The following is a 13,931-nucleotide window of genomic DNA, read 5'->3' as shown; positions in this document are numbered from 1 at the left end:
CACACACACACTTACTCTGACGCACGCACACACTCTGACGCACGCGCACACACTGACGCACGCACGCGCACACACTGACGCACGCACGTGCACACACTGACGCACGCACGCGCACACACTGATGCATGCACGCGCACACTCTGACACACGCACGCACACCCCAGTGATGTACCGAACACCGCCCCTGAATGATGTGCCTATTCCTTCCCCCCCACTGTGAGCTCCCCCACCCGCTCAACATTCATGATGCTGGTACTGCTGCCAATAAACACATACACACACACACTGACACATGCACACTTTGACGCACGCACACTTTGACGCACGCGCACGCACACTGACTGTCACACATACGCACACACACTGACTGACACACATACGCACGCACACTGACTGACACACACACATACACTCACTGACCGACACAGAGAGACATTCACACAACACAGAGAGAGAGAGACATACACTGACACACACACACACACACACACACAATGACCGACACAAATACACACACTGACCGGTACAGATACATACACTGACCGGCACAGATACATACACTGACTGACACACACACAAACAAACACATACATACTCACTGACTGACACACTGACACGTGTGCCGAGCACGCGCGTTATAAGTCAATTTCTGTGACAAAAGTCAAAGAAGTTTCACTTACTATGCGCGTGCACAGCACACACAGCTTTTTTATTTAATGTTGCAATTGTGGCTTTTTAATGGCCTGCACTAATGGCCTGCACTTTGGCTGCCACTGTGTTTCCCTAGAAAAAGGGAGCGAGGAATGTAAGTATTTGTGTAACCAAGGGGTCCCCAAAGCTGAAAAAAGAGCAATTCTGCTCCAGGAGGCCCCCAGTTCCAAGAATATTAATGTCCAAAAAAACAAGCAGCCACAATTGCTGCTGTAATGAGAAATCTAGCTATAAAATTCCCATACCTAAACTGAGAAAAATAACATGCCCTGATAAAATACAGACCTCATCTATTGTGGGATTGCTGAATTGCTAATCCACGAGTTAGGAAGAGATGGGTCAGAGGGTGATGGACAAGAGTCTTAATCATAATTTTCAGGGCGGGGACAGGAATGCAATTTTATTAACCCTTTTTGTTACTGAAGCAATATATTGAACTCCCTTTCTGTGTCAGCTAATGTGTAAACATCAATGGGAAGGGAGGTTTAAAGTGAGTCTGCCTCCACAGCATCCACAGGCTGCCAAGTGCAAGACACAGTTGGCTCATCAGCCTATTCATTTTGAGTTTAGATATAGGCTCCTGTCAGTGCATTATGCAACATATTTCTAGACCTGTCAAGTCTCTAATGTAGAAATGTGCGACCCTGCTGAGAATCGCTTCGCTGCGGCTTCAATTGAACTTCCCAAGAATATGAAAAAATGCACAAAAAAATTCCATCGGAAAGTTCTTGCAACGCAGCCCAAATTGTACAAAATTACTGTCACTTTTTTGTAAAGTAATTCAAATGAATCAAACATGCAATACCAATTGGGGAAGTTGTATCAAAGTGAAAAAGTGCTAATAAAAGTTTGTTTTGATACATTGCTCCGTTCTCTACTCGCGTTTGCATCAAATGTATCAAAGTGATGCTTACATTTCACGCAAATTGTTAGGAAGAAAAGTTTACGCCACCTCAGCCCTGGCGAATTTTATTGATGCAAATAACAAGATACAAAAGTGACGCAGGAAGACGCAGAACTTGCTACATGTCATTATAATCTGTGCTTCTTGTTACGCCTCCCTAACTCCTTCTATTGCCACTCCCCACATTGCAAGGTGATGCAAACGGCACTAAATTTGGAGCAAAAACCTTAATACAATGACGCAAAGAGATGCAAGATAAAAATTATACAATTTGTGTCAATATTGCTCCAAATTTGCTATGATTATATCACTCAGATTGGCTTTGAGATGAATTTGCAAGTTCTGTAACGCGTGCGGGAATGCGCACTCCTCTACTCTAATGTTAAGCGAGTCTCACTTAGTTTCAAACAGTCACTCATTTTTCGCATCCGTGGCCACATCATTTTAGTCACTGAAGTCAGTAGTTTTACATTAAAATGTCATTTTACGTGCACAATTATTGTGGACATGTGAGGATGAAGACAATTGGGGGGGTGTAACAGGGGACTTATCCCTATTCAGTAATGTTCCTTTAATCTAGCAGTGTGGTAGTTAATTACTAAACACCACCTGCCTGATTAGATTGTTTACAAAAAGCCTGCCTTTGAGACAGGAACTGACTCTCTTTAGCTCTGACTGAGAGCTGAACTTTGGAGACACCACAATGTCTTGAGTTCTGCCAGCCACACAGCAGAGCTGATTGCAAGACACCCAATAAGACTTCTAAACCTGGATGCTGATATTTTTCTGTGCACGCACGGGTGCGGTTCCAGGAGAGCAGAGAAGCTTACTCTACAGCTGATAAACAGATAAGACTTTCATTATTAAGAGACTGCTTATATCTGCTTATTTTCATGCTATGTGTTTGGGATGGGAGAAATGCTTAACTAATGGAGATGTGAACTAATTGCAAGGATTTCACTAGAAATACTCCCAAGTGAATGGAAGCTTTGTTCCCCCCTGTGTTTGGATAATTTCCTGATGAAAAGGAAAAGGCACAATAAAGCCTATTATAATTTCACATTATAAACGTCTCCAAATTGTGTACCTCGGTGAACGTCCGTCTACAGGGTGTATTCTCCTTATGTCAAAAAAATTTCATCCAATTTGCACTTAACCAGTTGGCAAGTAAGTCCATATTTACTAAAGAGTGCTAAGCTTTACAACCTCTAAATTCCCATTCTTTCTAATAGGATTTAGGTGTGCTAAAGTGACGCACCCTTTAGAGAATATGGGCCTAAGTGTTTTCAGAAGTAACTGAGGCTACTGTAACCGTGATGTACATGTAGAAAGCAATGTTTAAAAATATCTATTTATCTGTATACCATACCAAGTTAATACTTTAAATTAGAAATATAAAAATGAATGTAAAGTATACTGTAGGTATTGATCATTTTTATTTAACTTGTACGTTGCAGGCGGGAAGAATATTAGCCCCCCTATTAGACACCTGGGCACAAAAAGGAACACACCTGAGATACCTGGGATATCTGACCATTTAAGTAATTTAAATATCATTTGCATAGCCAAATGAGCATATATATCTCAAGTGCGCTCCTTTCTGTGCACAGGTACAGTATCTCGCCGTGTGTTTGGGATGGTATCAAGCAACTTGGGACTCTAGCAAAGGAGAGTCTCTCTCCTTTTCTCTCCCTTATCCACCCAAAAGCCCATATTTTTGGGTCTGGATGGAGAAACGCCGCCTTTAGGGAAGTGATACTTAACGCGAGTCATGTTATTTCAAACTAATGTAATGCAGTGCTACCTTAGCATGACATTAAGCCAGGGATCTCCAAACTCAGTCCTCAAGAGCTGCCAACAGGCCAGCTTTTATGGATATCCCTGTTTCAGCACAGGTGGCTCAATCAGTCTTTGACTGAGCCACTGTTAGAGCCACCTGTGTTGAAACAGGGATATCCATAAAAGCTGGCCTGTTGGCGGCTCTTGAGGACTGAGTATGGAAACCCCTGGCCTATGCTAATGAGATATATATATAAGAGCCGCTGTTTGTGCATAAGCTTTGTGTATATGCGTTGACCCCAGTGAGAATAGCGTCCATTAATAATTCTGATAACATCCCATTATTTTCACTGATTTAACAGAGCTTTGCGTATCTGGGCCTAATAGATTTGTTTCTACTTTTTCTTTTTGTTTGGTTTTGCCATGTGACCACACTTTTGCATGTTATATTGTATTATACTGTATATACTTTAGCAAACAAATGTTTACACCAAACCACAACACACTAATTTATTTCAGTAGTTCCATTTTTGTAACAACATCCAGTTTCTTGGTGTTCGCATTTCACCAAAATAAACATGGCCATGGACATATACAGTATGCATTCCTGCCACAGAACACTTTAGAATCCCTACGCTAGCTAAAGATAAGTAGTACTCTTCAACACACTATCTCCGCTCGGCTCATGACCTACAGTTCTCCTCCCTCGTTACTTCCTCATTCCCACATACAAGACTTCGCCAAGGCTGCACCCCAACTGTTGAACTCTTTACCCCACAACATCCGACTCTCCAATACCATTCACACTTTCTAAAGCTCGATTTAAAAAGGCATGTATATATATATATATGCAGCATTTGATTACCTTTATTGAAAACTAATAACCTAAGCTGCCAATCCATTCATTCTCCCGTGATTGAACCAAAGATCCTGATTTCCAAGGTTCACTAAGTGACTAAATTTCAGTTTCAATCAATTCTTCAGTAAGTGTAACTCAGCAGCTACAATGTATTCTTATATTACTAAGGTAAAATTATCTTTCGTTACAGTTTGCAGTTCAAACAGTTGGCAATATTGGCAACAAATTATCACAAACAAGGAATGCGTTACAAAGATCTTGCACTGCTGGGGAGGTGGCTAAAACCTGCTATAGAAATCAAAGGTTGCTTAGTATATTAGAACTCATTAAAAATGTCATTAAGAGTCCATTTTTTTTTTAAATGTAGTAAGTATTATCTAATAATATAGAAATAATTTTTGTAAAAAAAAAAAAACACATATTGAATGAACTGCTCCTTTAAAATCCACCTCTCTAAAGAGGCCTACCTAGCACCTTGCTCCCCGTGTCATCACTCTCCCATTTCTTTTAGATTGTAAGCTTCTCAGAACAGCAACCAAATTACTTGTTTTTTTTTTTTCATTATCTTTTAAGTTGTTTGTATTTTATGTTTTGTTCTTGACTTTACCTACACATTGTACTGCGTTGTGGAATATGTAGGCGCCATATAAATAAAAGATGCTAATACTAATAATACATTGTGTCCAGAATAAGGGGTGTGCGAGGATGGGATTCTCTTTTGAGAATAAACCCCCCAGACTGATGGAGTGCATCCTGTTGGTAATGACTTTTGGAGGTATAGAGGTATCTATATTTATATCCTGTAATAAAAGCACACGTCTATCCTGTAGTGGTTGATTGAGGGAAAACATATTTAATTTTGTTATCAGTTCAAAGTTCCAATGGACCTGATTTACTTATCATATCGAGCATGATACTTATTATTTGGCATGCTTTCATGTTGCGTGATGAAAACATCAAAATAAAGGGCTTTTGTGTTTCTGGATGAAGCCCCAGCCATACAGTGAAAAAGATTTGGGAATTGCAATAAGAGTCACCCATGTAACACCTCTTCTGGCAATGTTAATGTTTGACCATTGACCATGGCAAAAATACATAGAATACAGTAATAGTATTGTGCACAAATACAAATGAGCAAAATTCTATTATTGGAGGGGCTAACAAAAGTAGTACCTCGTTTCCATCGAACACAGCAAAGGGAGCAAATGTTTTTGAACAGATTCCCTAATTACATAGTTACATAGTTACATACAGTAGTAGATGAGGTTGAAAAAAGACATAGGTCCATCAAGTTCAACCTGTGCTAAATTTAGACAACAGATACTTTATCCTATATCTAAACTTACTTATTGATCCAGAGGAAGGCAAACAAAAAACCCCATTAAGGGGAAAAATTAATTCCTTCCTGACTCCAAGAATTGGCAATCGGATTAATCCCTGGATCAACATCCTTCCCATGTATACTTATTTGGTATATCCCTGTATACCTTTCCCATCTAAAAAGATGTTCAAATTGAACAGGATTGCCTTATAAAGAAACAAAGTTGTGGTACTCCATACCTGTGAATATTACCACATCTATCACTTTGCTAAAATATTATCTAGATTTTCTTTTGACACATAGACAGTTACAGAAACTCCAGACCGATATGAATCCTTTGTAATATACCCATTTATCCGTTACTCTGATTGTTTTGGTGTAGAGTTGTACATGTTTTACAATCATTGTGTTATTTATCTTGCAGGTGTTCTACTTGTCCTGGCACTGGCAGAGGAACAGATATTTGCTGCCAAGGAGCAGCCTCCTCCCACTTTGTTTCTCCCAGAACGTGGTAGTATGGCAATCTCACACACAGCAATGGGTATGCCAAGTCACAGTGTTGGTCCTGTTCAAATGTCTACAAAGTCTGGCACTCTGCTCTCTGCAAAATCTACAGAGAAAACAAATAGTCTGTCTCATTTACAAAGTGGTGATGTTGACTACAGTGACAGGCTGGAAAAAACACTTTTAAATAATCAGGGTATTACGCATTCAGGAAATATATACACTAAGAGGACAATATTTCAGAATGTCACAGGTGACTTCGTGGACTCTACAGAACCTTACCTCAAAACAGAGCTTCATTCAAGCGTCCCTGTGAGAACTGCAGCAGCTGTTGATCATAGTAGTACTGTGCTCACATTTCTTAAAGACTCGTTCCTCCGTGGTGGCACATTGCAGGATTTTACACAAAAGGAGCAAGCAGATGGTTCACCCACCCCTGTAAATGGTACGTCAAGCAACCCTGAAGCTGTGTCAGTGCCTTTTAAACCCCATCATTATAAACTATGGGACGTGTTAAGCCGAAACGGCTCCTTGGTCTCCATTAGGCCAGGAAAGAATGGAACTTCCTCATCAATTACAAGAGTAGCATTATCACCCATATCTGTGCAGACTCCCTTTGATGCTAAGAGCCCTACACTTATACCAGGGAGCTCCAGTGGTACCATTATCAAGCCACATACCATAGCAAACAGTGCTACCATATTGGATATAATTCCATCAACAGGTGCCACCACCATGGATTCCATGTCCATCTCCACAACTGGATCCACAGCGACTGGAAATTTCCTTAACAGGCTGGTTCCTGCTGGAACATGGAAACCCGGGGTACCTGGAAATCTCTCCCATGTCACAGAAGAGGACAGTCAACCTCAACACAGGGAGACCATATGTCTCAGCAAAATGGATATCGCTTGGATTTTTTTGGCTATCAGCGTGCCAATATCCTCGTGTTGTAAGTATCTTTAATTATTACTATCATAATGTAATTACCAAGCTGCCAACATACAGTATTTAGAATGTTACATTAGCAAAAGAGGGCTTTTGCATGGTATAGGATAGAAATAGGGATATTTTAACTCTATAAAAGAGGGCTAATATCAATAAAATACCAATACAATAATGAGTACTGTGTACGCAACCAAATCATTAGACAAATTACAATAATAGAAACAATAATCAATTTAGAAGAAGTAATTCAGGAAGAAAGTAAATACTGCATCTACCAATCAGAAACAACAGTTACGTTGTTATAAAATCAGACACTGAGTTTCAACCGCAACCTACACACAGAAAACATAGATTGGAGGAGAGAAAGAAAAATATGCTCACACATGAAATTTTGGAAATGAGGGAGCTGTACCAAACTACAAACCCCAAAGTAATCATTCAAACTAAGCACATCCAGATATTTTTTTTTAGGGAAGAACCCTCTGCCATTTACGGAACAGGGATCTTGGATAGATATCCAGAGACAGGGGAGTAAAAGGTCCACCACACCAGGAGAGGAACGACAGGTGGCAGAGGGAAACACATGAAAAGTTAATATTTTTTATCTTTTTAATAACTGTGTGGGACAGCGATGAGGACGAAATTGGCCCCATCATATGCTAACCTATACTATTTATGGGTTCCTGGGAGGACCAATATATTTGGGCACATAATAAATATGTAAGGAATCTAATCTGCTACAAACGCTAAATTGATTGTATAATTTTCATCCGGGAAGGAGATATGGAGAGCCTCTTGGATGTACTAAATCCCTTTATAATAAAACTCTTGGCCTGCAATTTACTTCTACCATGAGTACTGAGAGACAGGGAGTTCCTATATATTGAACTTTTTCACAGCAGTAAGATGATTCACACTAGGAACTTCAGTAAAACGGTTGATTGCACTGGGTATTTGGATGCCACAAGCAAACATTATCCAAAATGGGTTCAAAATAGACCCTATGGGCAGTTTCAGAGATTACGACGGTATGGTTCCAGGGATATCGACTTTGAAGAACAGTCAGATTTATTTAAACAGAGATATTTAGACAGGAACTATGACTCAAGGTTGGTCACAGCATAGAGCAGCCACAAACAATACAAAAGAGCTCCTTCTGGCTGATAGAAAGAGAACACAAAAGTTAGTGACAAGGCATTTAATCATAGTACTTCTTTTATTACTAAATATAATGGAGCGGGAGGTAATACGAGAAAGGTCTGGAGAATTTCTACAGAAGGATTTTTATTTAGGTAACATTTTACCCCCAAATCCCCACATCCTTTTTAGAAAAAGTAAGAACCTCAAAAATATCCTGTCGAGAAAGATTCCTAGGGTTGTAGAAAATAAAAATGCATGGCTACCGGAAAAACCATTGGGTTGTTTTCGTTGTGCAAATGGGAGATTCCGCGTGTAATCACCTACACAGGACAAATAATAAAATCGTCACTTCAAAAGCCACAGGAGAAACATTTCAAATATAACAATGGGCAATAAATGGATGAAAGGGACAGTGAGACACTGTCTCATCCATTTATTGCCCGGTCTGTTTATTCCTTCTCTGCATCATCTGCCCCAGATGGATATAACTTGTTTTTCTTTTTTTTACATCTGTTTTAATCTCATGGAATCTCTGTAAATCAGCATTGCTGACCTGAGGAAGAGAGAGAACTCTCGCAAGCTTGTCTTATTATATCTATTGTTAGTCCAAATAAAAAAAAGGTATCACCTAATGCTGAAGTACTTATTTAGTCTGCACTATCGCAACTGGACTAACACGGTTATTCCTACTTCGGACATAAGAGCAACATTGAGGAGGGTTTCCTGCAACATGGCCTGTCTAGGCATTTGGTTGACATTCGTAAGGGAGACAACAAATCTCAAGAGTAAGGGTGTTGAGGCAGTTATGCCAGAGAAACGTGGGGGAGATAGTTAATAAATGACGTTGCAGAGAGACCATTTGGATCCATAAGCTGCGGACTCTATCCCTCAAGATCTAAATGTAGACAAATATCTTGCTGCATTTCTAAAAACAATGTTTCACTTTATTTCAACAGGGAATGGGTTATTTTTTGTTGAATACCTAATAATTACCATACAGTATATACAGCAACCTAATTGACAGAAAGATAAACAAAATCAATGTTTACAATTCAATACTATGGTGCATACATGTGTGTGCATTTGGCAACACACAGTTGATACGTCTCTCCATACAGGAGTATTATATTGATTATTGCTACTTTTGTGATACTTTTTTTATTTTTAACTTGCTTTAATAAAAAATACCCACTATTTTAATAAGTTTGTACCTATTAAAATATTAGTATTTGTGAATAGTGCTCCCTTTTATATATTATATTAGACATTTGAGATATTTTTATATACTTGTATATTAGAGAGAGTTTGGAATGTACACTCATTGTTTTTAGCATTTGCTGGTAACCCTGAAGGTTTACGTTTTGGTTATTTCATCTGGGACAACAAAAAGTCCTAAGGCGGTCCTGAGTATCTACCCTTGTTGAAGCGGAGGGAATCTTTGTGAAACTTCATGTAGTGACATCAATGCAGCCGCTCTGCACTATGAGCGGGGGGCAGAGGTAGGAGAGCTCTGCACTGTGAGCGGGGGGGCAGAGGTAGGAGAGCTCTGCACTGTGAGCGGGGGGGCAGAGGTAGGAGAGCTCTGCACTGTGAGCGGGGGAGCAGAGGTAGGAGAGCTCTGCACTATGAGCGGGGGAGCAGAGGTAGGAGAGCTCTGCACTGTGAGCGGGGGAGCAGAGGTAGGAGAGCTCTGCACTGTGAGCGGGGGAGCAGAGGTAGGAGAGCTCTGCACTATGAGCGGGGGAGCAGAGGTAGGAGATCTCTGCAATGTGAGCGGGGGAGCAGAGGTAGGAGAGCTCTGCAATGTGAGCGGGGGAGCAGAGGTAGGAGAGCTCTGCACTGGGAGTGGGGGAGCAGAGGTAGGAGAGCTCTGCACTGTGAGCACAGGGCGGGGGAGGAGAGGTAGGAGATCTCTGCAATGTGAGCGGGGGAGCAGAGGTAGGAGAGCTCTGCACTGTGAGCGGGGGAGCAGAGGTAGGAGATCTCTGCAATGTGAGCGGGGGAGCAGAGGTAGGAGAGCTCTGCACTGGGAGCGGGGGAGCAGAGGTAGGAGAGCTCTGCACTATGAGCGGGGGAGCAGAGGTAGGAGATCTCTGCAATGTGAGCGGGGGAGCAGAGGTAGGAGAGCTCTGCACTATGAGCGGGGGAGCAGAGGTAGGAGAGCTCTGCACTGTGAGCGGGGGAGCAGAGGTAGGAGAACTCTGCACTGTGAGCGGGGGAGCAGAGGTAGGAGAGCTCTGCACTATGAGCGGGGGAGCAGAGGTAGGAGAGCTCTGCACTGTGAGCGGGGGAGCAGAGGTAGGAGAGCTCTGCACTGTGAGCGGGGGAGCAGAGGTAGGAGAACTCTGCACTGTGAGCGGGGGAGCAGAGGTAGGAGAGCTCTGCACTGTGAGCGGGGGAGCAGAGGTAGGAGATCTCTGCACTGGGAGCACAGAGCGGGGGAGGAGAGGTAGGAGAGCTCTGCACTGTGAGCACTGGGAGGGGGAGCAGAGGTAGGAGAGCTCTGCACTGTGAGCGGGGGAGCAGAGGTAGGAGAGCTCTGCACTGTGAGCACAGGGCGGGGGAGGAGAGGTAGGAGATCTCTGCAATGTGAGCGGGGGAGCAGAGGTAGGAGAGCTCTGCACTGTGAGCGGGGGAGCAGAGGTAGGAGATCTCTGCAATGTGAGCGGGGGAGCAGAGGTAGGAGATCTCTGCAATGTGAGCGGGGGAGCAGAGGTAGGAGAGCTCTGCACTATGAGCGGGGGAGCAGAGGTAGGAGATCTCTGCAATGTGAGCGGGGGAGCAGAGGTAGGAGATCTCTGCACTGTGAGCAGGGGAGCAGAGGCAGGAGATCTCTGCACTGTGAGCAGGGGAGCAGAGGTAGGAGATCTCTGCACTGTGAGCGGGGGAGCAGAGGTAGGAGAGCTCTGCACTGTGAGCGGGGGAGCAGAGGTAGGAGAGCTCTGCAATGTGAGCGGGGGAGCAGAGGTAGGAGAGCTCTGCACTGTGAGCGGGGGAGCAGAGGTAGGAGAGCTCTGCACTGTGAGCGGGGGAGCAGAGGTAGGAGAGCTCTGCACTATGAGCGGGGGAGCAGAGGTAGGAGATCTCTGCAATGTGAGCGGGGGAGCAGAGGTAGGAGAGCTCTGCAATGTGAGCGGGGGAGCAGAGGTAGGAGAGCTCTGCAATGTGAGCGGGGGAGCAGAGGTAGGAGAGCTCTGCACTATGAGCGGGGGAGCAGAGGTAGGAGATCTCTGCAATGTGAGCGGGGGAGCAGAGGTAGGAGAGCTCTGCACTGTGAGCGGGGGAGCAGAGGTAGGAGAGCTCTGCACTTTGAGCACTGGGAGGGGGAGCAGAGGTAGGAGATCTCTGCACTGTGAGCAGGGGAGCAGAGGCAGGAGATCTCTGCACTGTGAGCGGGGGAGCAGAGGCAGGAGATCTCTGCACTGTGAGCGGGGGAGCAGAGGTAGGAGAGCTCTGCACTGTGAGCGGGGGAGCAGAGGTAGGAGAGCTCTGCACTGTGAGCACAGGGCGGGGGAGGAGAGGTAGGAGAGCTCTGCACTGTGGGCACAGGGGGAGAGCGAGGGAGCAGAGTAAGTCCTCGGCCAGGGTTCCTGCTGACGTGCGGAGGCGCGCTGAGGCTCAGGGAAAGCGGGTGCTTTCCCTGGCCTTAGACAGCGCGCCGTCCGGGGGCGTGTCGGCGGGCGGGCCAGTGACGTCACGGAGCTGGTTTGCCCTCATTGGACGAACCGCTCACGTGACCGGCCCTGCTGAAATTGAAATTTCTGCTAAGACCTACGCTTCCGCGCGCTTGCGGAAGCATGGGCGAGCCCCTACTAAAGCCGCTCTCATTGCGGCTGTAGGGGCTCACAGGTAAGTACAAGCGCGCCTCAGCACGGCGCGCTGACCATGCCCGAGGCCTTAGGAGAGCTCTGCACTGTGGGATTTTATCACAGAGCCAGCAACTCTGGGGTTAGTTTGTAGTTTGTTCCACTGTCCGCCGTGTATCCTGATATCCACACCTGTGACGCTATTACGTGTGACGTGTGCCAGTGCAAAGTGCCTGCATTGGAGCCCTGGACAGCCTGAAACAGGAATGTCCGCTGAGTTTGAAGTGGGGGCCCAGAAGGACATTCACTGAGTGGATCGTTTGGATATCTGAGTGGTAACATGTACCCAAAACATGCCCTGCCTAACTAATTGATTTTTTCTGTATGTGCATATTATACCATAAATTATTATTTAATTAGAATTACACATTTATACACTATGAGAGGTTGTGCACTGTCTCTTTTTTCTTTTCAAGTTACTATTATAGACAATTGTCATGGGTGCTATCTAGTCAGTCTAACTAAGCTTTTAATTCTAATGTGCTGCATGGAAACTACTTTATGGAGCTCATACAGTATTTCATGCGCAATTACTTTGCTTAACTTTGAAAACAAAACACTGGTTCTTCAAAACAGGGAAAGGATTACTTTTTTGTTCAGACCCTCACCAATTAAAAATTTTCACATACATCCAATTCTGTTGCAGATAATATAATCATAATCGTACAGTATGTACATACCATCTGTGGAAAATTGTACAGCTGCAATATAGTGGGGGAGATGTATGAACGAAAAGAGAGCCCACATAGAAGCTTGTTTTTCTGCTTATGTTTGCGTCTAATGTCTGAAGGTATTTCTTACATCTGATGCAAATTGTTGGCGAATTTTTGGGAAGCAAATACAAGATACAAAGGTGACTCACAAAGACGCAAAGTTTGCTACATCTCATTATAATCTGTGCTTCATGTAATTGTCATTCCCCAAAGCCAAGATGAAAATTGCGCAATTTGGGTCAATTTTGCTCCAAATTTGCTATGATACATCACCCCCATTGTATATATTTGGCCTAACTGCTATTACATTGCTTCTGTTCTTCACATAACCCAGGAGAAAGAGGAAGCGCAGAGACAGATCAACAGGGCCGTCATGAATACTGTCAGTTCCCTTCTGCGACGGTCTGCACCAGAGTCCCATTAATTTTGGCTTCTAATCAGAGGAAGATTATTATTATCGTTTATTTGTAAAGCGCCAACATATTCCGCAGCGCGGTACAATGCGGTTATAGAGATTTGATCGTTACATAAACAGAATTACATACAAATAAGGAGAAACATGCACAAACCGATACAAAGAGGTCATGAGATCCCTGCTCATGAGAGCTTACACTCGAGATGTCTACTTAGGCCAGATATTATAGTGTGGGGTGATTTTCTTTTTTAATACACAGTCTGACTAAATGGAATTTTACAACAACCATCCTGAATTTCAGATCATGGCCTCAATGGACATTTGGGTCAAGAGTACACAGGTGGTCACTAAAGGAAGCGTTATACTTGTATGAAGAGTAAATTAGTGTGTGTATCACTGCATGAAGGTATATGAGTGCTTAATTAATTTTGTGTGTGATTGAGTGTCTACTGTAGGTACGTGTGTACGTGTGTATTTGTGATGTCATTATTCAAGGATTAGATTGAGTATATAATGGCATGTGTGCCCAAATGTGTCTGTGATTGCCAGGGTGCCACAACTACGGGTTTCACCCGGAGACTACGGGTTTTGGCTGTAAACCTCCGGGTGGTAGCAACCTTGGGGGGCGGTGGCAACATCCCCCGGCATCTCCCCCCAGCAACTACTGGCAATATGGCATGTGCGGCGTCAAATGAGCACGTGGCGACCCGTTGTCATGGCAACGCAGCATCATTTGACGCCGCGCAGCCATATGGAAGAGAGTTGCAGGGG

At 43.7% G+C, this 13,931-nt stretch overlaps 1 protein-coding gene across 2 annotated transcripts in view; it reads left to right on the top strand.

Moving 5' to 3' along the window:
- TMEM108 (transmembrane protein 108) overlaps positions 1-13,931 on the top strand; it is a 285,211-nt gene that overhangs the window by 257,091 nt on the left and 14,189 nt on the right. For both annotated transcript variants that reach the window (XM_075587118.1, XM_075587117.1), the window contains exon 4: positions 5,999-7,030. In XM_075587118.1, coding sequence (XP_075443233.1) covers positions 5,999-7,030 — 1,032 coding nt within the window. The remainder of the gene's footprint in view (positions 1-5,998; positions 7,031-13,931) is intronic.

The sequence above is a fragment of the Ascaphus truei genome, chromosome 2, assembly GCF_040206685.1.
Source record: "Ascaphus truei isolate aAscTru1 chromosome 2, aAscTru1.hap1, whole genome shotgun sequence".
NCBI classification, from domain to species: Eukaryota; Metazoa; Chordata; class Amphibia; order Anura; family Ascaphidae; genus Ascaphus; species Ascaphus truei.
This window is presented reverse-complemented; position numbering and strand designations above follow the sequence as displayed.